Source organism: Oreochromis aureus, linkage group 23 (assembly GCF_013358895.1).
Source record: "Oreochromis aureus strain Israel breed Guangdong linkage group 23, ZZ_aureus, whole genome shotgun sequence".
NCBI lineage: Eukaryota > Metazoa > Chordata > Actinopteri > Cichliformes > Cichlidae > Oreochromis > Oreochromis aureus.
This window is the reverse complement of record NC_052963.1, coordinates 17,217,345-17,244,809: the sequence shown is the minus strand read 5'-3', so window position 1 is coordinate 17,244,809 and position 27,465 is coordinate 17,217,345. Positions and strand designations below refer to the sequence as shown.

Here is a 27,465-nt window from a genome sequence, read left to right as displayed (position 1 = left end):
TCTTAATAAACCTTGATTTGTAAAATTCACCTGCCTCACCTTTGCCGTTAATAACAAGTCTGTGGGCTTTGGTTGCCAGTGTAACACTTACATTGGCTAGAGATATCTTTCCTGGGGTGTAACTCCTCCCCAGGTGGCGTTGTCAACATCTTAGTTACCGTCCCCGTTATTCCTCATTCGCGCCACCACATAAGGGTAAACGTAAATTCAGTAAAATCATAATTCACATCGGCAGTAATGACACCCAGTTACGCCAATCGGAGGTCACTGAAATCAATATCGAATCAGTGTGTAACTTTGCCAAAACAATGTTGACTCTGTAGTTTTCTCTGGTCCCCTCCCCAATCAGACCAGGAGTGACCTGTTTAGCTGCATTTCTCCTTAAATTGCTGTCTGTGTTGTCCCAGAAATGATGTCGGCTTCATAGATAATTGGCAAAGCTTCTGGAGGAAACCTGGTCTTGTTAGGAGAGACGGCATCCATCCCACTTTGGATGGAGCAGCTCTCATTTCTAGAAATATGGACAAATTTATTAAAGCCCCAAAATATGACTATCCAGAGTTGGGACCAAGAAGCAGAGTTGCAGTCTTACACGCCTCTCTGCAGCTTCTCTCCTCCTGCTACCCCCAAAACCCATCTCCACTGAGACCGTGTCAGCTCCCAAACAGACAAAACAAACTAAAACCAGCAAAAACAATTTAAACATAAAAAAAAAAAAGAAAGAACAATACAGTATCCACATCTGAACCAAAGAGTAAAACATTGTGGATTATTAAATATTAGGGCGCTCTCCTCCAAGTCTGTTAGTACATGACTTAATAATTGATCAACAAATCGATTTACTCTGCCTTACAGAAACCTGGTTGCAGTCGGATGATTATGTTAGTTAAAATGAATCAACACCCCGAGTAATTCTAACTACCAGAAATCGCAGTTACAGGCGGAGGGGCGGTGTGGCAGCAATTTTTCACACCAGCCTATTAATTAACGAAAGACCAAGACAGACTTTTAATTCATTTGAAAGCCTGATGCTTAGCCTCGTCCACCCCAGCTGTAAAACTCAGAAACCAGTCTTACTTGTTATCATCTATCGTCCACCTGGGCCTTACAGAGTTTCTGTCTGATTTCTCAGACTTTTATCTGATTTAGTGCTCAGCTCAGATAAAATAATTATTGTGGGTGATTTTAACATCCATGTAGATGCTAAAAATGACAGCCTCAACATGGCATTTAATCTGTTATTAGACTCAATTGGCTTCTCTCAAAATGTAAAAGAACCCACCCACCACTTTTATCACACTCTAGATCTTGTTTTAACATATGAAATAGAAACTGAACATTTAACAGTGTTTCCTGAAAACCCTCTGCCGTCTGATCATTTCCTGATAACATGTACATTTACAGTAATTGATTACACAGCAGTAAAGGCCCTGGTGTGGTGCCTATGGGTCTAGCTAGGCCCTGGTGCGGTGCAGATGGCCTCAGAAAACAGCACAGGCCCTGGTTGAGGCTCAGTTGGTTTATGCTAGCAGCACAGGCCCTGGTGTGGTGCAGACAACTTCTGGTAGTAGCAGAGGAGAAAAACCAAAACAAAAAAAACAACCCAAAATTCAAAGCAGACATTCAACAAGGAGACATGCTGCTGCCCTCTTGAATTCAGAGTCGAGACTGAGCCTGATGATCATACTGAATCACATGACAGCGGCAGGAATCTCTAAGTTCAACTGCAGATTGCAGATGCAATTATATTAATGCAGATTAATATAAACTCTTCAAGGGTCAAAATCTGCACACATCATTTCTGCTTAGTGAAGGTCAGACAATTTGTGCATTGATTTTGAGAAGTAAGACTCATTAAATAACAGTAATATAATTACACAAATGTTGAAACTTTATATTTTGAGACATTTTGTCAACAACAAAAAACCCCAAGATGTGCAGGCACTAATAACTGAATCTAAAGACCTTCATTTTTGTCAAGATTTGCCTGATTTAACTGTTGTTACCCTTGCTTAAGCCCCAAGAAGGGTATAACCTGGGTCAAATGTGTTATTGTGTCTGACACACCTACAAAATGAGGACTCGCAGAGTGATGTCACTATAACCTGGGTCAAATGTGTTATTGTGTCTGACACACCTACAAAATGAGGACTCACAGAGTGACGTCACTGAAAGTGTGTTAAAAGTGTGTTTTGTTCCAAAACTGGCCAGTAGGCGGCGAAACTGAAAGTGAGCAAAAACGCTAAACACACTTAAACACACTTTTCATAAAATTGTGATATTTCAGGACATTCGAGATTTTTGGTTTGGGAGCATGTTGGGGCCTCTAGAACACTTTAGAAGGCTCGGAAAAATGAGGACCTCAAAATGTCCTCATTTTTCCGAGCGCCCTCATTTTGTGAGTGTGTTATCATAAAATTGTCCTCAGATGTCACGAAAACAAGTACACACACACACACACACACACACACACACACACACACACACACACACACACACACACCAGCAGCAGCAGCAGCAGCAGCAGCAGCAGAAAGTGAACAGGGGCTGTTAACAGCATGTTTCTAGGTCAGTCAAACAGCTGTGACCTTCTCAATTTGAATCCACCAATCAGAGAGGCTGTGTGCTTTTTCCCGCCAAAACTGGTGCACCAAGTGCAGGCTTTTACACATGCAGCACAGAGAGAGACAGGATTTTTGCAGTCTATTTCTCATAGTGAGAATTCCCCTCAAACAAACAGCCATAAATTTCTAACCGTAGGGGCTAAAACAGTCATTCTTAGACCATTTTATTCAGAAGACATAGGGGAATCTTGAAATGCTGACCATTTAAAATAAAAATATGAAATATTAGAGATATATGACATAGATGATTGGTGGGCTTAGAAGCCACGAAGGTCCCAATATGCAAATTTAAATGTGCCAGGTCTCAGATATGATTGGCTGGCTGGGAAGCCATGAAGGTCCCAATATGCAAATTTGAATGTGCCAGGACTCAGATATGATTGGCTGGCTGGGAAGCCATGAAGGCAACAATATGCAAATTTGAATGTGCCAGGACTCAGATATGATTGGCTGGCTGAGAAGCCATGAAGGTCCCAATATGCAAATTTGAATGTGCCAGGAGTCAGATATGATTGGCTGGCTGGGAAGCCATGAATGCCCCAATATGCAAATTTAAATGTGCCAGGACTCAGATATGATTGGCTGGCTGGCTGGGAGCCGTCCAGGTCCTGATATGTAAATTTGAATATTAGGACTGACTCCCTGGGGACCTGGCAGAAATATATAGAAATACAATGATTACCCAGAAATACTGCATTTAGTAGAAATACTATGTTTTAGCACAAATACTATAAAATGGCAGAAATACTATAATTAAGCAAAATATTATATTAAGTACAAATCCTATAAAATAGCAGAAATGCTGTATGATTTAGCACAAATGCTGTATTTAGCACAAATACTGAAAAGCAGCACAAATGCTATGACTTAGCACAATAGTAATAACTTAAATAGAAAAATTGGAAAAGCAAAATGGACAGCTGCAAAAAGTCCCACAAGCACAGAGAGACACACACAGGATCAAATTCAGTCAACCAGTCTAAATATATTGAATTTAAATCATACAATAAGATGCTCCCATAAAACTCTCTCTCGCCTCTCTCTCTCTCTCTCTCACACACACACACACACACACACACACACACACACACACACACACACACACAGGAGAGAAAATCAAGTTTCTAGGTCAGTCAAGCAGCCTGGGAGCTGCTAAATTTGAATCCACCAATCAGAGAGGCTGTGTACTTTTTCCCGCCAAAACAGGTGCAGCCGTTTTTACACACACAGAGCACAGAGACAGGATTTCTGCAGTGAATTTCTCATAGTGAGGATTCCTCTCAAACAAATGGCCATAATTTCCTAACCGTAGGGGCTAGAATGGTCATTCTTACACCGTTTGTTCAGAAGAGATGGGGAATCTTAAAGTGTTGACAATTTATCATTAAAATATGAATTATTGAAGATATTTGACTTCTAATGCACCATAACTGAGTAGAGGCAAGTGAAATCTGCCTTGACTTGCCCTCAAACAACGCTTTCTAACTCTAAATCTATTTGGAGTATAGATATCATTCTTTCACCGTAAGAGACAGCAGGCTTTGGTGAACAGTCATGGAAATTTTCAGGTCTTTGTGGAAATCTATCAAAAGATATGACGAGAGAAAAAAAGTGGTTCATTTCAGAGTTTGAAATCTGAAGAAATCTGAGCGAACGACGAATTTCCTACCCTCAAACAAGTCTAACTCATTTCAGAACGGTAATAGGTGAGAAAATAATTCTTGAATTGTGAGCGTCAGGAGTGTCTGAAGATATACGGGACAAGCCTCATGTCGTAACTTCGCTTCGTTAAGGAGATATGACGATTCGAATATGCCTCTCATTACAGAAATCAAGCGATGATTTTGAACAAACTCTCCATTGACTTTCTATGGAGAGTTTTCTGACTTTGTGTTGGTCTGAGGAGATTTGCCAAAATTCTATAAATTTCACAACAATGATGGTGACATTTTCTGAAAGCCAGCAAAAATACCTACGTTTTGATGTATAATTTGTGTGGGTTGAGTGAAAATTGAGTGAGTAGCAAGAAGTTGTTCGGACATGAAGAGAAAATTGCCAAAGGTACAGTGGCTCACTTAGAACCAACTGCATAGCAACCATAACAACGCATGTATTTTGTGAAAAATTACAATTTTGCAACTCAAAACTTAAAGAGGGATAAGATGAAAACGGTAACAGATATGAAAAAGCTGAATCATTTATGAATAGCCCAATAATTTGTGAACATTTTAAAGTTTGAATGGTTGTTCTATGTGAAAGTAGGAAAAAGTAGTTAAGTTTCAAAAACAAGCAAGTTTTAGCAGAATTGCAGAAGTTTCCCATTCATTTCAATGGGACAAATTAAAGGAAAAAAGCTTAATATTTTAAAAAGTATAACAGTATAAAATACCAAAAGTCATAGCAGGAATTAGCAGAAATAGCAGAATAGTTTAAAATTTGAACGGTGAAAATCGGCTGAAAATTGTGGGACTAGTTAAGTGCCAAAAAACGTACAAAAAGTGGCAACTGGAATAATAATAAAGTAGAATAAAGAATAAAGAGAAACAGGAACTCAATAGTGTGGATGCATAAAGCATCCACACAATAATAATAATAAAGAATAAAGAGAAACAGGAACTCAATAGTGTGGATGCCTCCAGCATCCACACAATAAAGTACATTAAAGTATTAAAGTAAGAAAAAGGCTTTAAAAGCAGTTGGATTGAAGCCCATTTCAGAAACATAAAAGATTAGCGGCGATCAGTTTATATGCAAATGAACTTTACAGTTTGAATACATAAGCAAACTTATGAACAATACCACCTTTTAACTCCACTCAGTCCCAAACGCAGCAAATTTGAACTATGTACTCTTCAATTAAAGCAGATTATTGTTAAATATGTCCTGTTATTAATCTCCAAAGTCTGTACTACATTAAACAGAAAACTTCCTCTTAGCTTCCAGAGGTTTACCTGTCAAGTTGTGCGCATCTGCAGGATCAAGACCTGTGCTTTGTTACTGAACACCTGCATATAACTGAAAGCTCAAGCTCTGGATGACTTTAATTTGTTGTTGGCGCAAACCACTCCCCTGTAACAGCCCTCGTTTGTTGGGATTTCCCCTCCGGGAGAGGAAGACAGGTTGTGCTAGACGTTAAAAAAAACAGATCCTGCGTGGGCGTTATGAAATGCGTGATGGGGAGAACGGGATGGCAGAAGGATAACGTCCTTATTCTGAAACAAAGAATAGACAGACAGATTTTTACTACAAATTTCTGCTCAGCTTTTTAACATATATTTTTTAAAATCTGCCTTTTTGTTGGTTCTTTGCCTGCGTCAGCTACACTTGATCTGATCCACTTCAAATTTGGCAACTTTGAAGAGGATGAGATGACTTGTTTAGATGAGCATTTGTCATATTTAGATAAAAGTTTTTGATTGTTTCCCATGTGGTGACTGTGCTCAACTCCACTCTGTGTGCAGAGTATATCTCACCTCTAAGTTTAACCATCGCCAACAGGTACTGAACTTACCCAAAATGAGTCCTTTAATCCCAAAGCCAACTCAAACATGCCTTTGAAGGAATGTGGAAAAAACGAGAGCCTGCCAAAAAAAATGCCACCTATGCCTGCACTTGTAGGTTTTATTGTTTTTACTAGGCTAGGTTGCTGAGGTACGCAGGCTGGAAGAATTGTGTAAGGCTCATTTGTTGATTCATGTTGACAAAACAGCGCATCTTGAATGACCCAGGCCCCATAAAAGGTCTTTCACTTCCTGGTCAGTCTGTGCAAGTTGTTAATAGCTTTAAGTATCTGGGAACATATATTGATGACAAGATAAATCTTATGGTTAATGCTGATTCCATTTACAAGAAAGCTAATCAGAGATCAGGGTGTTAAGAGGCTTTGGCGTTAGCCACAATGTTTTGGAAAGAGTTTATGTCAGCTTGATTGAAAGTGTCCTTATGTTCAATATCTCAGTGCGGTAATCAGGGGCAAACTGAACAGGATTGTAAGAATTTGAGGAAAAAAAATTGATAAGCTCTTGTTGCTGTCCGTTAATTAATGCCCTCAGGACGACGTGATTGCACGCCTCTAGCTAGCAAAAGGAGTAGGAAGGGATCGTTTGTGCCAAAAACAATTAGTAAGCTGAGTAATAAGATGCTGTGATGTATTTCTATAGTTGTATTGAAGTTTTATATATATATAAAGGTGTATGAATATAGGCTGATAAGTAAACAGTAATGTTTTGATGAATTGACTGATTTTTGACTTCAATTGAAGACATTTTTTGGTTTTTTAAAAATCATTTATACTAGTCTGTTATTTTTTGTTGCTGTTGCTATTGTTTTTGTTTTTACATCTGTCTGCTGATTCAGTTTAGGTTCTACCTTGTGCATAGCTGGACTGGCCATCGGGCATACCGGGCATTTGCCCGGTGGGCCGCTGGCGATTTTTTGTTTTTATGGGCCGATGGATATATTTATTTATTTAAATTTTTTTAGGAAGGGTATATATAATGAAAGGTGTTGGATTGGCCAATTGGTCATGATTGACTCTGGGCTGGACCAATTACAGCCGAGGAGGTCGGATGCACCCTCCCCCTTGTTTAGCAATCTTATAGACGAACTAAAGAAAATGGAGAACAAAAAAAGGAAAGGAGGTGCAGAAAAAATTAGGGCCAAAAGGAAACAAGCCCTTCAGGCAGACGCTGCCAAATGTGTAAAAATAACTGAATTGTTTGGTGGTAGCTATGGCAGAGCTTCCACAGATTTAGCAACATCAGCAAGTGGTGGAGGCCAGCAGGTGGATGAGGGAAGGGGGAGGCAAGAGGAGGAGAGACCTGAGACGGCCGCCGGTCCCAGTGGCAGAGGAACTGAACTTCAGGTAAGAAGTTATGACCTGCTGTCTATCTGTGTCAGATATAAACCAAGTTTAGTTGTAGTTTGTTTTCGTTGTGCTGACTTTTTACAGTCGCTTAGAATAACTTGTACTGCGTACTAGCTAGCATAACGGAGTTTATATACTGCTGGGCGGGTAATGTGATATTACTGATAGTAAATTTTATTTTATGCTTAAGGTTAGTTTGTCAAACCCCTCAAAATCTTAACAAATTGTGCCAATCGTTACATGTTGCACCAGGCTGATTTATCATCAAAAGTGGAGAAGTCTGTGACAGAGGAGACAGAAGAGCAGGAGAGAGAGATGGAGCAAGAGAGAGAAATAAAAGACCAGGAGAGAGAGATGGAGCAAGAGAGAGAGATGGAAGAGCAGGAGAGAGAGATGGAGCAAGAGAGAGAGATGGAAGAGCAGGAGAGAGAGATGGAGCAAGAGAGAGAGATGGAAGAGCAGGAGAGAGAGATGGAGCAAGAGAGAGAAATAAAAGAGCAGCAGAGAGAGATGGAGCAAGAGAAAGAGACGGAGCAGCAGGGACATACAGAAGAGCAGGAGACAGAGATGGAGCAAGAGAAAGAGACGGAGCAGCAGGGACATACAGAAGAGCAGCAGAGAGAGATGGAGCAAGAGAAAGAGACGGAGCAGCAGGGACATACAGAAGAGCAGGAGAGAGAGATGGAGCAAGAGAGAGAAATAAAAGAGCAGGAGAGAGAGAGCCAGGGCATCGATTACTTTGCTCGCCCTGAACCTGCCATATTACAGGCCTTCTTAGATTACCACCCACAGCAGAACAGTACAAGTGCAGTTGTGATGAGGGTGTTCAGCTGTAAAGATGGCACCAACAGGAAGTGGCTTACTTATTGCAAAGAACGCCATTTATTGTTCTGCTTTGTGTGTCTGGCATTTGCAAGGCGGACTGACACCAGCACATTTATAACAGGCATGAGTGACTGGCGACATATACATCTGCGCACAGAGGAGCATGAAAAGAGCACTACACACCAGACCTGTGCTGAAGCTTTTTTCTTAAGGTGCTCAAAAGGCAACATCAGGAGCTTGTTTGGTGGCAGTCAGTTGTCAGCTCACAGAGCACAAGTGAAAAAGAGACGGCAAGTTTTAGAGCGTATAGTGGATGTGATCAAAGTACTTGGGAAGAGGGGACTCAGCTATAGGCATGTAGAGAATGAGGCTGCATACACTTTAGGTGATAACACCATCGATCATGGTAACTTTCTGGAACTGATTGTGTTATTAGGCAAGTATGATATGTGCCTTGGAGAACATTTGAATGACTGCATTGAAAAAAGCAAGAAGTTGCATCAGACCAGTGGATCAAGAGGTAGAGGATCTCTCATCACCCTACTCTCCAAAACAACTGTCAACTCAGTGATTGATGCACTTGGCCATCTCCTTCAAGAGAGCATTGCCAGTGATGTCCAGAAAGCTGGGATGTTTTCTGTTCAGCTAGACACAACCCAAGACATCACAGGTTATGATCAGTGTTCAGTAATCATCAGGTATGTTACTGAGGCTGTGCAGGAGAGGCTTGTCTCCATAGTGAGGTGCGAAGCATCCACGGGGCAGTACTTTGTAAACTTGCTTTCCGGAGTTTTAGAGCATCTGAATCTAGACAAGGCCATGTGCATTGGGAATGCAACAGATGGTGCTTCAAATATGCAGGGCCAGTACAAAGGCTTTTCAGCACTTATGACTGCCCAGTCTCCAACTCATGTGCATGTGTGGTGCTATGCACACATACTTAATCTTGTGATTGCTGACACAACACAAAGTGTCATTGAAAGTGGATCACTCTTTAATTTACTTAATGACATAGCTGTGTTCATCAAGGAGTCCTATCACAGGGTTAATCTGTGGGAGAAACAAACCCAAGAGACAAGACACAGACGCCTCAGTCCAATAGGTGAGACACGGTGGTGGGCCAAGCATGATGCCCTCCAAAAAATCTTTGGACATTTTGGAAAACCAGATGATGGCCTCTTCGTTGATGTAGTGCTGACGCTGGAAGCCATTGAAAAGAGGGAAAAAGAAAAGCCAGCTGTTCGTGCCAAAGCACGAGGCTTTAAAGAGTGTCTCTTGAAGCATGAAACTGTGTTAACAGCACAGATATTTCTTAGAGTGTTTGAGCAAACAACTCCTCTGTCGAAGTACCTCCAGTCAAAGGGGATGGACATTCTCTCTGCACATCATATGGTGACTGCCACACAAGATGGCCTCAAAAGTATCGCCAGGGACTTTCCAACTGTGAAGACAGCTGCAGACACATTTGTGAAACAGACAAATCAAAAACTAGAGGAGAGGGAGAACAACACAGACATGGAAGTGGAAGCTGAACTACCTGAAAAGAGAGCCAAAAAGAGAAAAGGCATGGCCGGAGAGATACCTGAAGATGAGTTGCAAGTCAATGCTGAGAAATCATATGAGGTGAAAGTGCACAATGTCATCCTGGACACAGTTATTGAAGCAATCCACAGACGATTTGTCATACATGGCCCTCTTCTTGCCGATTTGGCATGGTTGGATCCCAGGAGGTTTAGCCAGGTCAGAACAGTTTCTCTACCAAGTAATGCATTTCAAAACCTCAGCACCCGTCTACTTAAATTTGACAGCAGGGCTACAGTTAATAACCTTCAGTCAGAACTGAAACGTTTTGCTGAACAGTGGGAAAGGCTTAGGACCTCACATGTAGATGACTACATGACCAGAACAGCAAAGGACAGATCTGAAGAATGGGACGAAGAAAGTGAAATTGTGACCAAAAGCTGTGGTTCTTGCAAAAATTGCCCACTGTGCTGCTATCAAATACTCAGGCGGTTCAACATGCTGTCTGATGCCTATCGTCTCCTTGGGCTGGCATACAAGTACCTGCTGACCCTCTCCCTCACTCAGGTTGCCTGTGAAAGAACATTCTCTACACTCAAGTTCATTAAAAGCAGACTCCGAAGCAGCCTGTCTGCAAACAAGCTGGAGATGTTTATGCTGATGGCCACTGAAAAGGACATTCTCATGTCATTGGACTCTGACATGGTCATTGACAGGGTAGCTGAGAAGAGTGACCTGCTGAGAAAGCTCCTTTTGTAACCTGGTGAGGTGAAATAAAAATGAGCAAAACATTCCTAATTATGTATTGTTAATATTAAATTCAGCTTTATTGTTATTGCCCAAATGAATATGTTTAGTATCTACCTTCACTTCAAACAAGTCAAGTGCTTGGTAAATGCTTAGAATTTGTCCATCTTAATAGATAGAATAAATATGAGATTGGAGTATTAGGCATTTATAAACATATATTCTTACAGTCTTAATCTGTCATTGTTTCATTTCAGATGCTGTCAGTCATTTAAGGAGGACTGAAGTGTGTTCATTTTAAGTAAGTACTATATGGAATATGATTCAACCATTTTTCTAAAGTAAGCATACCAGTACTGTCATCGTCTGAAAAAATCTATTAAGTGCAATTCTTTCTCAACCTTCACTGTTTGTCCTTTCACTTCTTAAAGGTTTCCATGCCTTAAGATATGTTCAGTGTTGCTGCTGTGGAAGTGTTGTAGGTGACCTTTTATTGATGAGTGAATAGTCTTTGGAGTTACAATTCAATCATAATCTGTCCTTTATAGATTTTAATATTCATCTAATCTTTATTCCTTTCTGTCCTGTTTGTCAGGGTCTAATCATACATTGTTTGTTTGTTTAAGAGGTTCTTGAGACCATTCAACTTTTTAAGTTCATCAACGTAAGTCCATCAATTGCCATTCACTGTTCTTTGTCCTTTCATTTGTGTCCTGTTTTTCAGGGTCCCATATAATTTCTTCAGAAGTAAGTACTGTATATGATGCCAGTATTTTGCCATATGTTCTGTACTGTATTAGTACTGTATGTAAAATGCCATCAAAAACTCAATTAAGTGTTATTCTTATTCTTCTTTCTCGCCTTTCTTTCTCCGTCTACTTTCATATTTAAAGGTTGCTGTGTTTAAAAAATATATTGTGCTACCATGCTGTTTTGTATTGTTTTGGTAAATAAATAGTTTATGAAAATATCACTAAATCTGTCATTTATTAATTTTAATTAATAATATTATTAATTAATGGTCATGTCTCACCTCTAGTGTTCTTGGTCTTAATTTAAGATTTCTACTATGTGTTGTAGTCTTTTTGTCTTTTTGTTTCCGCTATGTACTGTTTAAAATCCAGAATAGGGAGGATGGTGTAGGTTGAGGTTTATTAGATTGATACATATATACCAACAAGGCAGTGTACATCAAAGCAGTTGTTTTCATGCAAAGGCTTTATGGTTTTTCCTATAGCGATTGACAGATCACATGACTTTCACGCATTGCATGCCGGGAACTGGCAAAACAATCTAAGTACCGCATCAAGTGCAAGCATTTGCAGCACCGCAAAACGTTCATTCTCCGGTTCCAATACCTTCTTGGTTTTTCTTTGCTGCACAAAAAAGGAATGTACAAAACTAAGGAGAACAATGCCGGTCCGTACAAAGACAGACTCGACGAAAAGGCAAAGAAAAGTTACGAGGAAAAAATCAAAGGAGTGAAAGGATTAGACCCTTACAAGCACACAGAGTGGACAAAAGACGTTAGCGTGCTGCCCAACTTTCACCACGCTCAGATTTATAATTATACGGTTCTTGGAGTGAGTGCATACACTCATGAAGTTTTTAGTAACTTCAGGTCACTGCAACAAGTCCAGGTACAGTTTACCGACGGATGGGTACAGGACCTTGAAATGCACCGTGTAGAATGAAAGACCATGGTACAAACAAAGGTAAGTTTACCAGTCTCACAAATCGTCGTCATAAATACACATTCGTTAACCGTTTATTAATATAACCTTTGAGCTCAACGGTAATTAATTAGTAGTGGAAATAATTTCTGGTACGCATTACAGAAATGTAGCAGTGACAATAATATTGTATGTTGTAATCGCACTGGACAATTAGTGATACAAAACAACTGTTTTATCCTGTAAATAAAAGTATATGTTTTTGTCAATGTACCGTGGTAAAAACAGAAGCGAAACGCAATATTCTGTCAGGACAATTCACTATTTATGCACAATAAATAAAGGAGCATAGCGCGACAATTTCTGTTCAGCGCCAGACTTGCTTGTAACCTATATCACCGATTATGTTAAGAAAAATGACGTATTAACTACTACAAAACACTGACCTTTGTGGGAATACTTGGAGCAGACTAACATGTGAGCTGGAGTGTTCTGGGACGTTATATTTGGTGTATCCAGACTATCGGCTCTTACTTCGGAAACATGGCTTAAAAAATTTCTCTTCAACGACGTAATCCGATAAAAAAAAAAACGATCTCTTTACCCGTCGGCTTCGAATGGCTGTCATGCGACCGGCTATTGCAGTTAATAATACAACAGCTTCTTGCCATTTTTTGTGTTTCTTTTTATCGCTGTGTAACTGAGTTCAATTGAATGCCTGCGTGCGCTAGTACCTCTTGCCTCAAGTTCCCAGAATCCTTTGCGGTTTTACCCCTGAATGACGTCACATTTTCAATCTCTATCCTGGTGGGCCGGTCTCTAGTCAAAATGCCCGGGCCGATTTTTTGTCCCAGTCCAGCCCTGACCTTGTGTACCACACTGTGCTTTCACATGGATTAGATGGATCCATGCTTCAACATTGTTTACACCCTAGCATCTGAATGTTGCAGCAGAAAATGACTCATCATACCAAGCGTTTTGGTGTGGTCTTCCGCTGCTGTAGCTCATCTGCTTCAAGGTTTAACACTTGCTAGTTGCTTACTGAATATTTTTTTCAGACAATTCTCTGTAAACTCTCGATGATTGTGCCACATTCAGTCACTTAAATTTACTCTATTGTGATTTTCGGTTTGAACTTCAACTTGTCATCTCGACCATGTATACATGTGTAAATGCATTGAGTTGCTGCCATGAGATCGACTGGTTAGATATCGGTGTTAAAGAGCAGTTGAACGGGTTTGCCTAGCAAAGTGACTGGGTTGTATGTGTGTTACATAAATTAATTTTGAATGCTTGCTCCAGACACGCACTTGTATTGTGAACAGTTATCTAGAAAGCTGCAACCCGCAGCAGGCTCATTCTGCACAGCCACAGTCCTCACTGTTGTCCTCCTTGTCCAACAGTGAATCAATGATCATCTCGATGTGAGCTGTTTAGCCTATTTATGTTTTGCAGCTACAAACTCCACATTAGTGGTTGGAAGTTATACATTACTTGTTTTAAGCAGGGCAACAATAGTGTAACTAAGGAAATGAATGCCTTTTCTCGCTGGCTAGTCAGATTTCATTTCACTGAAAGCAAAAATGTACTGACTCTGCATTTGTTGGTCATGTGTCATTACACATCTAATAATGACATGTCACTCCATCAGTTCAACAAGGAAACTGCCACTTTAAAAGCGATGGCATGCGCATCCTTTTCCTCATTTCAAACATTTCTCAAGTCTGAGGGTTAGTTCGCAGTTTCTCTTTTACTGCAGATCTGACAATCTTCAGAGAGGTCAGCACACCTGGAGCAGCAGCGTTTGGGTGAAATCGCTCTTTAATGTGACGGCAAGAAAAACACCAGTTCACATGACAAGTACAAATACTTTCCACCGTTGGTACGTTTCAGGTAAGGACATGCAGGGAGGTGATGTCACTATTCAAAGCAATTTTCCCATTTCACAGTTAAAGGTCAGGGGGCAAATGTTGGCAGTTACACTTTGTTCTTCCATTGCTTTCCTCTCACATATTTATTTGTAAACTCTTTATATCACAACAGAATATTCAGCATTTTCACATCATAAGAGGTTCTGCATAATTTAATAGTCCAGGGTTACAGAGAGCAAGCACAGAAACAAATGTACTGCCTACAACCTTCCCAACCAGGGACGCTCGTACTTCATCAGGCCTGACTCAAACTTAAGCCCTGACCATGAAGCAAAGAGAGCCACTTAAAGAGCTTGCGTCGGTTTGAATCATTTCACCTGAGAAACGTTCTAAACCTTCACGTTTTAGTGCAGCAAGTTAGAGTTTGTTTCAAACGAGCGTCATTTGCATATCAGAAGCATGTTTTGCATGACCTGGAAACTTCCATCATTTTAAATACATTTTTTTAAAGCCCACAGAGGCGCAACCGGTCGCTCAGAGCGACAGAAATCATGTTTACACATGGTAATCACGGCCTGTTTAGGTGCGACTTGCACAGTTTAGACGATTTCCCACTGGGTGTAGTGAAACTTAAACGGAGCTCAACATGTTAAAAACAAAACATGTTTGGCTGTAATTGTGACTCAGAAATAAACAGGTTGCTACAGTTAATTTAAAAAAAAAAAAAAAAAAGCCACAAGCTTTGCTGTGAGCGATATTCTGCCGCATACATCTCCAGCCAAGCAATGCAGGCAGCTAGCCAACATGACAGCTCAATCAATGTGGGGAGATGGAGGGGAAAAAGGGTGGGGAGGGATGCCTTCAGAGATTACATTCTGTTACCAGCATGAGCCTTTCATCAGGGTAGATGGATGTTTTCACTGCAGCGATACCGAAAGTATTTCAGCTGCCACTGTAATTTGTTGATTTTTTTTTAAATGCTTTACTTATTTTTTTGTTTATCTGGCTCCATTAAGTTCAACAAAAAGCAGGCATCATCCAAAAATGAGCATACCAGCTTAATCTGGATGATCACAGATGGATTTCAGGGAGAACCGACCTTTTCAACCATGACTAGGCTTACAGATTGAATCCATTTTGGGCTGCACAGTAAACAAGTTATAACCTGCTGCTGCCGTTTTGTTTCCTGGTGTAAGCATATGCATGTGCGGCTTTCCTCATACACTGCACTCCCACGGATATCCAGTTGTCCCCATCCTTCGCTGCACCGCTTTTTCCCCCACTTTCGGTTTTTAAACAACCAATCAAGTACGTACGGGTTCACTTTCACTAAGAGCAGACCCGTCAGTGCACCACGTCCCACTTTGGTTTTACTACAGACTACCTCAAACTTTCTGTGTCTTAATCCCAACTGTTCAAAACAAGAAAAAAAACATATACACCATACAAAGACTCGTCTAAACAAAAACAAAACAAAAAATTATAAAGTGCTCTAAAAAAGTTCCTGTAGCTCACCGTGGAGGGTCTGAGGGTTAGACAGTTCAAGGTTAACAGTGACAAACAAATTAGACAGCATCTCACACTTACATATAAACAAGTATCTACATAAATACTCAGAAATTCATCACCCTGTAAAAAAGGAAAGGAAACACTGCATGTGCAATGCTGCTAAAATGAATGGATACCGTACTGATGTGTTCTTTGCCACAATTTTTAAAAAATTAAATAACCATGAAAATAATATTGAAGATGTCCCGTTAGTCAGAGTTGTCCTGATTTCGTACTCAGCGGTGAGGCTCAGCAGGTCTGCGTCTCTCTCATTCTTCTGGAATGAATTTTGGGTAAGATTTCAACAAGAGCACAAGCGCTGGTCCTGTTTCCTCTTCTCCCCCTCCACGTCAATTTAATGCCTCCAGAAATCACAGTCTACTTGTGGCCTGAAAGAAAAGGAACCAAGGGCCACACATTTCATTTTGAGAAAGGTTTACTCTCCACTAGAGCTGTCAAACAGTACTTGTTACGCTGTTAAAAAGCCTTACTAACACAAAAGCACACCTAACGCCAAACTGTTCCAATTGAATGCTTGCAAAGGTAATTTGGTAATTTGTTTTTAAAAATCTGAACAGCTGGCACTACAACAATGAACAGGGTGGAACACGAGCTCATTTTATTATGTAGAGTGATAGATGTCAAGTTAGGAAATCTGAACTTTAATTGAGCGACTTTGAAACCTCATTTCCAAAACACTGCAATGATTACCTACAACCCTCAGTTACCTGTTTTTATTCTGTCACTATACCAGAGCAGTTTTTAATGAGTCATTGTCCAAAATAATTTTCATTTCCTGGAACTTGCTTTACCTCATCAGTTCATGCTCTGACTGAAACAAGCCTTTTTAGCTGCCATTACCCTCCCTTTAAGCTAACATTCCTGTGAATGTAAACAACAGGTAGGTGGAGCTTCTGTGCTCGCACCCGGAGCTGTGGGCCCGAGACATCTGCTCCATCTGTGACACACGTAAACACTGGCATCATGTATGAGTATAGAGAAGACATACTGACCTGTGAGGTATTTCGCGCCGATTAACATCAGCATGCTGCCAATGATGTAGAAGCCCAGCGGGACGCTGCTGAAGATACTGGTTTCACCTTTTCCACAAAACGAGCGCGAAACAGAGAAGAAGAGAGACGATGATTCTGAGCAGCGAACTACAAACAAGTCAAAATGCCCTCTATCTCTGCACACTGTAGTAGCATAGGGAAATATACACTACTTTGCAAAAGTTTTGAGCCACTCATCATTTCTTTATACCACCAAACCCCTGCGCTGCTTGGGTTTCAGGTAAAGATCCATATACTGGTAAATTTACCAGAATAATACTGACTATAATAATATAACACGTGTTAGATGTCAAAGTTGAACAATATAAATATATTAAATATATTCAAATAATATAAATATATGTTGTAACATTAATTAGGAATAAACATAGACATCTTAGAATCAGTATAGTGTGATTTTTGCTTCCAAGTTTCTTTTCATTTCTTAAAGAGGTGTTGAGCAACAGTTCTCCAGAATTTATCAAGATCTTTCAAAGGTTTTCTTTGGACATTGGTTGCTTTTTCACTCATTTTCAGTCCAGTCCTTGTACCTGCCTATTTTCAGAGGAATTATTTTTGTTTGTTGAGACCTATAAATCATTCAGGCATAACAAAAAAGCTAACTCAAGGGATGAACCAGTGTTGTGTCTACTCAAAGAACCAATTTTAAGCTTTGATTGGCAGCAGCTTCATTTATCATCCTGACAATGATCCCAAACACACTGCTGATAAAGGAAAAGCATACCTAGATAGAAAAACGCACAGTGAAACCCAAGCAGTCATGGATTGGCCACCCCAGAGCCCGGACCTCAACATAGTACAAGAGTTTTGCACAGTACTGCATTTTATCTTAGCTTCTTGAACATATAAATGAGTTTTTCAGGAACAATATTTTCAAAATATTCATTGTAAGCACAGAGCTGCGTGACAGTGTTAGCGGCACAAATCGGGGTGTTCTTCTGATAAGAATGTTACAGCATAATAACCTGATCACCTAATTTGACTACACCAGATTACAGATTGATATGAGCCTTGAATAAACTCATGAGCTTCGTAATGTTTTGACTAAATTCACCTACCAGTAATATCAGGTAATGTTTTTTAAACACAGGCTTCAAAATACATGAATGCGTCCTTTATTGTTTGAGGTGCATTTAAGTGTCATTCACTTTTTTGATTTATGGCCTCGTCTTAGAGTTTAAACCTGCTCTGAGCTGTGAGTGCTGCCCACCGTTTCCATTGCAAACAGGCTCCGTCGTCTCCCAGTTCATGGATTTCTCAACAGCCTTCTTCCACCGAGCATACCGAAACTCGCTCTCTGTGGAACAAAGATAAGTGTGTTTACTTTTAAGCATCGCATGTTTTAAGCATTATCTGATCTCATCAGCCAGACAGAGCTCTGGCAGCAGCCCAACGTACCTTCGGGGTTGATTTGAGGTTCGAACTTCTCTGACGTCACTTCGCTCAGGTCCTCGGGGTTCAGACTCCAAACGCTCACCCCCTCTGCTGCTCCCGCTGCCATCGCTGCACCGAGAGCTGTGGTCTCAGGCATGGATGGTTTGACTGGAAATGGACATTATATTTACTCATAATAACAACAGATAAATGACAAATACATGTATATATGAATGAGTTAATATACATCGTACTACATATGAAAAAACACTTATGTTAGTGGCTCAACTTAGAACAGCAAAAGTCAGAGAGGCCTATAGTAACATTTCTTGTCCAGTAGTTTTACATCAGATAAATGGATATAACTTGTGGTTGCATGACTGGTTTGGTCACTGCTCAACAAATAACCGTGTCAACTTCCTTGTGGCGTGACACGGATCCTTTTAAAAACTCAAGCGGAGTGAACGGCACTCCTACCAACAGGGATGCAGAGGATGTCTGCCTGCAGCTGCATCAGCAGCTTGTTGGATGTCATTCCTCCGTCTACCTGGAGCTGTGTCAGCGGGATGCCGCTGTCCTGATTCATGGCGTCCAGTATCTGCGCACATCATCATATCAATGTTGTTGTTTTTTTAAAGCAAAGACAAACATTTCACTTGCTGAACACTAGCTTTCACTTTTCACTACTTTTTCTGTGGTGACTGATTAGAGAAGAAAGCGTGTACCTCTCGTGTCTGGAAACAGACAGCTTCCAGCGCAGCAAAAGCGAGGTGGCTCTTATTAGTGAACTGAGTTAACCCGCAAATGATCCTGTGACACGGAGAAAGTTTGATTCAGAGAGGTGCATTTCAGCAGATGCTATAAGATGTTCACTACAGTCTCAGTACCCTCGTGCGCTGGGCTCCCAGTAAGGAGCGTAAAGGCCCGAAAACGCAGGAACGAAGTAGCAGCCGTAAGATGTGCCGACAGAAGCAGCCAACTTCTCTGCAGGGGAAAAAAACCACAAAATGGCAAATGAAGTAAAAATTCTGTGAACACTGATGTCATAAACAGCTGTCTAGTTTATACATCTACAAAGTCAACTTTTATTATTCCTTTTACAGATAATCCGGATACACCACATGCCCCAAACCAAGAGCAGAACCAACCAAGTTCTTCAGATGATCCAATGATCCCGAGATTGTCCTGTAACCAGCGGACCACAGCTCCAGCGATGGCCACAGAGCCCTGACAGCAAAGAGCAGGAAAACAAAAACAATACATAATCAGATTACCTGTCAATTCAGGGATACTCACATTTCTGTATCCTTTTTGGAAGACTAAACGGGCCAAATAAATAAATAGCTCACTCAATAAATACGAAAATTAACACTACATGACAGTAAATCTAAACTAAAAACTTAGGTGTAAAAAAAAATAATTTTTTTTTAGCTAACTAAAATAAAAATGTCCTTGGTTTTTGTTAACTTAATTTATTTACAAAGTCAGTCATGTGTTTTTGATTTTGGCAGTTTTTGTCCTCCATACTTAAGAAAAGAGCTGAAGGATTAGAGAGAATATTATGAAAGTGGGCGTTATCGTTTTGATGTTTATGTCAAATATCACTTTATTTATATATACACTGTATATACTGTATCGTCTTGATGCATTCTCAATCATCCAGGAAAGTAAATCTCCAAAAGTTGAATCTGTTCATCTGGACGTAGCGTTTTGTGGGAGAAATGTTTCGTCACTCATCCAAGTGACTTCTTCAGTCTCAGCTGACTGCAGGTTTCCCCAAACCTTATAAACAGTACATTTGCATAATGACTGAAACCAGCCCACTGAAGGAACAATGGGCTGTGAGGTCAGTTCCTTAATCATAATTATAATGTATATACTGTACCTCCAGTGCATAACAGGCAGGCTTGTCCCGACCAAGTTTGTACGCCACAGTGGTCAGAAGACCGTGCTCTGACATCACAGGCTGTAAAACAGCAGACACAAGAAAAGTAGCATTCTATGTAAATGCCTGTACGGTGGTACCATAGTGTTTAAACTCAAGTCTTAGGCAGAGGACCTTAACTCCAGTGTTTCGCAGGAGAAAGCAGCCGGTCCCATACCTGAAACACATAATAAACTCATATTTAGCTGGATTTTTAGCAAAGGGGTCAAGTTTTAATAAAAAGCAAACCTATAAATACCACCTACGTGTTTTTAGCCTGCCCGTCCTGAAAGCACATCTGTCCAACAAGCGCTGCTGACTGATCCCCAAGACACTGTTTATTTTTTAAATGAAATACATACAAATATTGGATTAACCTCTCACACTGAATGACAAACACTAAAACAATGTTACAAAAATAAAAAAATTAAGTCAGACTTACCCCTGATATTGGAATACCTGAAAGAGCCCCTGATTTCTGTCAAGAGAAAAAAACATGAAAGTATAAGCGAGTGATTATGTTTGAATGCTCACAAAAAGCATTGTGGGGCCTACCAGTAAAATGGCATCAACTGTCTCTTGTATTAAGTAGATGTTGACACTCACGCCTGATTATAATTCTGTTTTTTTTTGTTTGTTTGTTTGTTGTTAAAATCTTAAACCAATAGCACAGAAACTCAATATTGACCACTACGAACAATAGCCGGAAAACAACAAAAAAAGGGGGGAATTCATCATTATTTGACTGTATGAAGCCAAATAACAAAAACATACTGCTGAAATTTGAATTGTACAGTTTAGTGCAACAGTGAAATCACAGTGGGGGAAACAAAGGCGGGTGAGTGTGAATCTGTATCTACTCAAATGTCTTCACTCCTACACGTGGCTTCGGTTCGACGTTTAAAAAGAGAACACGTGAAAAGTTGGTGAAATAAAATCGTGCCCAAGAGTGAAGAGATTTAGAAGATGGGACGCTGGAGGAGAAGAAGATGGTCCACCAATGACAACCACCCGAGGAGCATGCCACCACAGTGAACAGGGTCCATCTAGCACATTTCCAATAGAGCTGACATGGTCGTGTACTGGCTGTGAAAACACTCATTGGTCTTTTCTACTTTTACAGTTTCTCTGCTCTGTTGATGGCAATGCCTGCAATCGGTCACTTGGGGGCAGCAAAATGAGCTGTGATAAGAACAATGCTTTATAATGACTGAGGGGACTCTTTGGAACAAATATTACTGACATTATTTAGTGTTTAGTTTGAATTTTTTTTTTTTTTTTTTAATTTAGATGCTTGCATGGAGAGGTTTTTTTTAACATGTGGTGAGATTTGACTACAGCACTGAATGCAATTAACTCACAGTCACGTACACGCCTTAAAGGGCCCACTATACCCACAGCTGTGGACCTCGCGAACAGATGCCAGTTGGCACAAGCTGCATTTGATAGTATTTTGGTTGATCGTGCACTTCTATTTTGGTGGCTGTAGCTCAGGAGGCGGAGCAGGTCTTCTACTAATTCAAAGGTTGGTGCTTCAATCCACTTTCCAGTGTTCATGCCAAAATATGGTTGGGCAAGATGTTTAACCCCAAAGTAACTCTCCGATGCATCGATGGGAGTGTGAATGTGTGTGAATGTTAGATTGGAAGCACTTCGGTGCAGAAAGAATGCATAATGAGGCATGTCGCTATAAAAGAACCAGTCCATCTACCTCTCTGTTTTTGTAACCTCGCATGAGTGCTGCATGTGGGATCATGTCAGTTGTTGCCAACATTTCAATGAGACATCAGCGTGGAAGATCAGAGATTGACAGGTTATACAAAGAGAGATGTTGCAAGAATTTCAACTTTGAAAAGCAATTTGATTCCAGTTTCATTTTTCTCTGCTCCCATACCTGTAGTGATTCAGAGGTTTAGTCTGAGTGGCAGCACAACCAATGTGGTGATTATAGTGGGCCCTTGTGTCCCAGTGGCAGGTGGGTCACTCATTTGCCTAAACACTTAGCATACGACTGAGTAGCACTAGCAATTTATACCAAACAGCCTGTTTTGTTTGTGTTTTTAATAAAACTTTTAAGGAAATCTGTTGATTGCAGTGAAGATTTAAGATTAGGTCCAAGTCTTTTAGAGCCCAGCTGAAGTCGGGGCAAAGATTTAGTTTCCATGTATGCACAGTCACTCTGGATCTATTCAAAATGGGTGCGTGAAAGAAAAAGAGCTGCTTTGCCATGTGCACTTGGGCTAAGCCAAAAACAAAAAAAACATGCACACCCAAAGCATCAACAGGCAGGCTGCAGTGACAAACGTTTCCTAGAGTGACAAAGACTAAAAGTAAAAACACTTTCTGTATGTTTTTATATTTAGTTATATTTAAGTCACGTCATAGTAAAAATAAATAGTGAAAACACTGATCTTTCTTCAGTTTATTCATAATTCTTACTTTTTACCATTTTACTTTTTTTCTTCTTCTTTGGCTACACAGATATCACAATAGCATCTTATCAGAGGTTACTCTTATTCCCACCTCTACTCTAAATGCTTGATGCTTAATCATGGAAACATTAGCCTGCATATGAATCTTGGAAATGCACTGAGTGATGGTGTGTTTGTGTCGGGTTAAAAGCAGGATGGGTTGGCTTTGCATGTGAGGGAAAATAGGGATGGTGAGTTCTTACTTACCCGGCTAGAACATATTTTCTACCAGTGAGAGAAGAGAGACAATGGCACACAAAAAATGCCTAAAAGAATTTCTCAATCAACTTTCATGCACTTAAACAGTCTGAAAGCACACTGAGATAAGTACAAACACAAAACAAAACTCTTATCCATCATCTTTTTGTGTCTCGCTGCATGAGGCAATGCACTCTCTGAACACTAGAGTCACTCTAACAGTGAAATCTTTAGTGTAAAAAGTTAATATAACCACAGATTATAGTGATATTGTGATTAGGAGAGACAGTGTGCGTATGCTTACCATAAGGCCATATATTTCTGATGAGCTCCTCACCCTGGGTAAGATCTCCATAGGAATACCAAAATATCTGATGGCAATGAGAGGTGAGACTTCAGCAGAATAATTTTAGAGGTGTTATAGGTGGTATTTTTGTCACCCTCTTCACCAATATGATAGAAAATAAATACATAAATAACTATGATGTGACTTTCAGCTCTCATACTTGCAAAGTTCTGGATCCCAGTCCATCGTGTGAATGTTAAACAGCATGGTTCTGCTGGCGTTGGTCACGTCCGTGCAGTGGACTCCACCTGACTTACCCCCTGTCAGACACTGCACCACAAATAAAGACACACAAATAAAGTCAATAAAGTTTTCCATTTTATTTAAAGAACATGTCTATGACTTCTCTTAAAGAAGGAAGCCTGTGACTACCCAAATAAGCCAGGAGTCGACTGTGCCGAACATGGCGCGGTGCGAGACCACAGCTTTGTGGACCTCGTCCACATTGTCCATCAACCAGCGAAGTTTGACGGCGCTGAAGTAAGTGCTGATTGGGAGCCCCGTTTTATGCTGCAGGGTGGCAATGACATGAACGTGAATCTCTTATGTGAGGCCATACAAAATACACAGGGATTAAAAAACATTACTTACTCAGATAGATGAAAATAGCCAACACCATCCTACCTAAACTGCACTCAACAGAACAAAAGTGCAAACTCAAACACAGATCAACGTTACCTTCAAGTGGTTCTTATTTCTTCCTGGAGTTTTATTTATAAGCCGCTCAACCGTTGACTGAGTCCGCAGGTCCAGCCACACTAAATAGAGGTATGGCAGTTATTTCACAACACCCACAATCAGACCAACAGCACCCTGATGTAGTAACAGTCATGGTTGCACGTGATGAACATGGCAGTGTATAAACCAGAAATCCCTGCGGTAAATGCTCTTGTGCCAAGCTGATGCCAGCTGGGTCCAGATTTCCTTGTGTCCTCATAGAGATGCAAAGGCGGGAATTCTGTTTGAGGAAGTCAGGTGAGGGGGAACCAATAAAAATAAAGTTGCCTTTTTGGAGGGAACTGAGAGGCTGCATACACTCACTGGCCAAATTATTAGGTACATTTTCCTAGCAGGGTGCTGGAAACATCCCTCAGAGGTTTTGGCCCATAATGACATGACAGCATGCACATCCATGATGTGAATCTGCTGTTCCACCACAGTCATCTACTAATTGGGAAATCTGTGGTTTGATCCCTCGCTCCTCCAGTCTGGAAGTCGAGGGCAAAGATACTGAATCACAAGATGCCCCCAATGCATTCAGAGTCATGCATTAGAGTGTGAGTGTATGTGTGTGAATGAGTGAACGAGGCTCAAACAGAAGTGAAAAGCACCACTTTATAACTAAAACAACATGACAAAGCAAAAATTTAAAGGTGAAAACTACACAAAAAGAAGCCGCTCAATTAAGTAGCTAAAATAAACAAAAATCTAAACAAATATAATCAAGTTACACCAGGTACACAGCTTAATAAAATAATAAAGATCTATAAAGTGCCTTTATCAATACAAATAGCTCAATAAATTCAAAAAAGCAAGATTTAAAAAGCGAATAAATAGAATATCAAATATCAGGTGGCATTAAAGAGTCAGTGCTTATTCCAATGCTAATGTCAGGTCTGTAGGACACACATCAAACAAGTCGCACAGAGAAATCAGACTGTACCGATTGCATTGTAGAGAGGCTCCCCCGTCTCTTTGTCCCAAACAAGCGTGGTCTCTCTTTGATTGGTCACTCCAATAGCTGGACAAATTTAAACAACAGACGTTTCAGAGCTTTGAAATGGATGAAAAATGACACTCAGGTGGCAGCGTGAACCCCATGCGCACATACCTTTGATGTTTGAGATGTCAATGTTGAGCTGCGTCAGCTTTTCACATGTCCGCTCCATGCACTCGTACACTGACTGCAGGATTTCTTTGGGATCCTCCTCCACCCAGCTGAACATCAGGAGAAGAATCCATTTTTAAAACAGACGCACATGTGTGGTGCGACGTGGAGGATTTTCAGTAGGTTTCATCACTCACCCTTCTTTTGGGAAGCTCTGTTTGATTTCCACCTGATGATGGCTGAGGAGCTCTGCCGTTTTTGAATTAAACACCTTAAAAGAGACAAAACGTCACAGTGCCTTTACAGTTAGGATTCTGGGAAAGCTTCCCTCGACAAAGCTACTTGCTAATTTTGATTGGGCCGATGACTTGATCACACAAGTAAAAATAGGACAGCAACCTCCTTACATCCACAAATGCCATCTTATGGCAACAATAATGGCAGGTTTTAGTGCCAGTGTTGGTATGTTTGACATTCTAATTTGGCAGTAGAAAAAAATAACTGAAATAACTTAATCTTACTGGATAATATCATTTTTGATAAAAAAAAAAAATTACTTTAAAGACATAATTTGCAGTTGAAAAAAGATGATAAATTGCAATCCATGTTACTGCAATACCTAGCATATCGCCAAAATGTTAAAAATATTGTATTGTGACTGAAGTACTGTGATAATATTCCACTATTATGGGGTCTCTGGTGATTTCCACTTCTACTGGGGGCTGGGGTTTATCTCAGCTGTCACAGGGCAAGATGTGGGGTACACCCTAGACAGACCTGACATAGCAATATGCAACCAGTGTTAGAGGAAGCAAGTGTTAAAGCGATAAGCAGTGGTATCTCTGCACAGTCACTGTCATATCCCCCCAGGACAATTATCACCTTTGAAAATACCTCTGCACGTGTCTTGTGGAATTAGATGCAAAGATACAATCAGTGCAAGAACACTGGAACAATAAATAAAATAAAATGTGCAAAACTACATAAAAATATAAATAAATAAAATCAGCAAAAATGTGACTTTTTACTTGTTATGTAAGGTTTAAATGCCATAGAACACACATTCACTTCACCCATGTGTCTTTCTCTGACAGCTGAGCTGACTCAGAGCAATTAAACTCTTGGCACTCAACTATCAACCACACCCAAGGACATAAATAAAAAATATCTTTTTATAGGAAAAAAAAAAGAACACATGTTAAAACAAAAGCAGCAGACTGTTTTGGGTGTGTGGCTCGTCTTCCTTTCTCTTGTTAAATAATACATTAAATTATACATACGGTGTAACGTTTCTGTCCTTTTTTGGTAATACTATGTAATGTATATTTCTTGTATTACTATTTAAGTTTGGTGCTTTATAGGCAAGTTTACTACTTGTTTTGGTTGTGGAGTAACTGAAACTAGCACATCCTTCCAAGCTTTATTCTTTTTCTTTTTTTACCTGCATGTCCTTCATGTGCAAATCTTTGTCAACCATTCCTGGAATTGAGGCCTACATGGTACAAATTTCCCTTTATACAGACTCCAAAAGAAGATCAGAATCAACATTTATTGGGAAAACAAGAACCAGGCACGATCATCCAACTTGATGAATAAGGTAGTTTATCTTATGTTTTGATTTTTTCAGGAAGCACAGACTGCTACTGCAGTAAAGTGAAACGATACCAGACATTTGTTATGAATATATAAATTTCCTCTGTAGATACAGTACTGTGAGTTCCCGTATGAACAGCACAGCCAAGGACACCGTCAGCTCTATCCACAGTCATTTAAATGTGACCCGCTAGCTAGAGGAGACCCTCCTGCCCCTGCTGTCTCCGGTTTGTCTTACCAGAAAGCGGGTGGAGCTCGTGCCCTGGTCGATAGCAGCAACCAGTGGCCCCAGCATTATCCGATGGGAAGACGCAGCCATGGTGCCGTTCATGGGCAGCCCCGGAGCTACGAGCGCGGAACTGTACAGGAAACCGATTATTCCCACCGGCGAAGCGGTTCCGTGCTCAGGCAAAGTCGGTGGGTCAGTCGCTGCCTTCAAACGTAACGGCCACTAGTGATGACGCAACTGACTGTACTCGTGCCTCATGCGGACCAATACAATGTTCCCAAGAAAATGACTATTTTCAAAGAGCATTAGGTGCTAGAGCTGAAGTGTGAGGCAATTCTGGAAAGTTCTGCAGACTCACTAACAAAAACAGTAGTTCCCATACCGGGAGTCGAACCCGGGCCGCCTGGGTGAAAACCAGGAATCCTAACCGCTAGACCATATGGGACGTTAGTTAATAGGTGTGGTGTCGTGTATTTATATCGCCATTTGACAGTTGAGCGAGTATAGCGGTAGTAAAAAAGTGCAATGTTATGAGCGGATTTAAGTACGTTTGTCCTTCTAGAGTGTTTGAGGAAGTCTGTGCCGTAGTTATTGGTTACTAACCTTTCAGCAGGGTGACACCAGAGGGACATCATACATCAGCTTACGTTTGACTTCCGTCTGTAGACGTCAACAAATGTCGTTTTTGATGACTGATTCACATTAAACAAAAAAATATTTTATTTCTTTTTAAGAAAAAACATTGTTTATTGT

The 27,465-nt window shown here is 40.4% G+C and overlaps 3 protein-coding genes, 1 long non-coding RNA gene and 1 other non-coding gene across 13 annotated transcripts in view; 2 read left to right on the top strand and 3 right to left on the bottom strand.

Moving 5' to 3' along the window:
- Nucleotides 1-6,130, bottom strand: part of nfkbiz (nuclear factor of kappa light polypeptide gene enhancer in B-cells inhibitor, zeta) — a 41,340-nt gene extending 35,210 nt beyond the window's left edge. For 2 of the 3 annotated variants that reach the window (XM_039607153.1, XM_039607155.1), the window contains exon 1: nucleotides 5,576-6,129. The gene's annotated coding sequence lies outside the window, so the exon portion shown is untranslated. Of the gene's footprint in view, nucleotides 1-5,575 lie in introns of all 3 variants that reach the window. The other variant, XM_039607151.1, reaches the window with a different exon arrangement.
- Nucleotides 6,131-7,186: 1,056 nt separating this feature from the next.
- Nucleotides 7,187-11,538, top strand: LOC120436086. Of its 5 annotated transcripts, XM_039606467.1 has the most exons (3): nucleotides 7,993-10,600; nucleotides 10,842-10,885; nucleotides 11,309-11,532. In XM_039606467.1, exon 1 carries the CDS (start codon nucleotides 8,002-8,004, stop codon nucleotides 10,594-10,596), a length of 2,595 nt encoding a protein of 864 aa, XP_039462401.1. In that variant the 5' UTR covers nucleotides 7,993-8,001; the 3' UTR covers nucleotides 10,597-10,600; nucleotides 10,842-10,885; nucleotides 11,309-11,532. The 5 variants fall into 5 exon arrangements, 2 of the variants coding, with proteins under 2 accessions (XP_039462401.1, XP_039462400.1); XR_005610123.1 differs by lacking the exon at nucleotides 7,993-10,600 and adding an exon at nucleotides 7,187-7,488 and having other exon boundaries at nucleotides 10,842-11,532; XR_005610124.1 differs by lacking the exons at nucleotides 7,993-10,600; nucleotides 10,842-10,885; nucleotides 11,309-11,532 and adding exons at nucleotides 7,187-7,488; nucleotides 7,744-7,846.
- Nucleotides 11,539-12,237: 699 nt separating this feature from the next.
- On the top strand, nucleotides 12,238-19,810 carry LOC120436059. The gene is made up of 2 exons (XR_005610088.1): nucleotides 12,238-12,299; nucleotides 19,227-19,810. It is a non-coding gene; the product is annotated as an uncharacterized LOC120436059 (long non-coding RNA).
- LOC116327086 (glycerol kinase) lies at nucleotides 14,061-27,442 on the bottom strand. 3 transcript variants are annotated; one of them, XM_031748561.2, is made up of 21 exons: nucleotides 27,316-27,442; nucleotides 25,088-25,161; nucleotides 24,894-25,000; nucleotides 24,726-24,803; nucleotides 23,741-23,820; nucleotides 23,435-23,572; nucleotides 23,223-23,332; nucleotides 23,021-23,087; nucleotides 22,726-22,743; nucleotides 20,490-20,525; nucleotides 20,314-20,381; nucleotides 20,183-20,225; nucleotides 20,009-20,089; nucleotides 19,272-19,350; nucleotides 19,011-19,107; nucleotides 18,849-18,933; nucleotides 18,601-18,721; nucleotides 18,148-18,291; nucleotides 17,960-18,046; nucleotides 16,690-16,776; nucleotides 14,061-16,065 (listed from the first exon to the last, which is right to left on the bottom strand). In XM_031748561.2, exons 3-21 carry the CDS (start codon nucleotides 24,949-24,951, stop codon nucleotides 16,055-16,057), a joined length of 1,488 nt encoding a protein of 495 aa, XP_031604421.1. In that variant the 5' UTR covers nucleotides 24,952-25,000; nucleotides 25,088-25,161; nucleotides 27,316-27,442; the 3' UTR covers nucleotides 14,061-16,054. The 3 variants fall into 3 exon arrangements, with proteins under 3 accessions (XP_031604421.1, XP_031604419.1, XP_031604420.1); XM_031748559.2 differs by lacking the exon at nucleotides 27,316-27,442 and adding an exon at nucleotides 26,722-27,129; XM_031748560.2 differs by lacking the exons at nucleotides 22,726-22,743; nucleotides 27,316-27,442 and adding an exon at nucleotides 26,722-27,128.
- Nucleotides 27,086-27,157, bottom strand: trnae-uuc. Its single transcript has one exon. It is a non-coding gene; the product is annotated as a tRNA-Glu (tRNA).
- Nucleotides 27,443-27,465: the final 23 nt, after the last annotated feature.

Excerpts from the sequence above, each read along its gene's own strand:
- LOC116327086 (XM_031748559.2), bottom strand. The coding sequence starts at position 26,814 with ATGAACGGCACCATGGCTGCGTCTTCCCATCGGATAATGCTGGGGCCA. Across the intron at positions 25,162-26,721 it reads CGAGCTCCACCCGCTTTCTG|GTGTTTAATTCAAAAACGGC; the intron begins GTAAGACAAACC and ends GTCTCTTTTAAG. Across the intron at positions 23,333-23,434 it reads TCGACTCCTGGCTTATTTGG|TGTCTGACAGGGGGTAAGTC; the intron begins GTAGTCACAGGC and ends TTTGTGGTGCAG.
- LOC120436086 (XM_039606467.1), top strand. The coding sequence starts at position 8,002 with ATGGAGCAAGAGAAAGAGACGGAGCAGCAGGGACATACAGAAGAGCAG.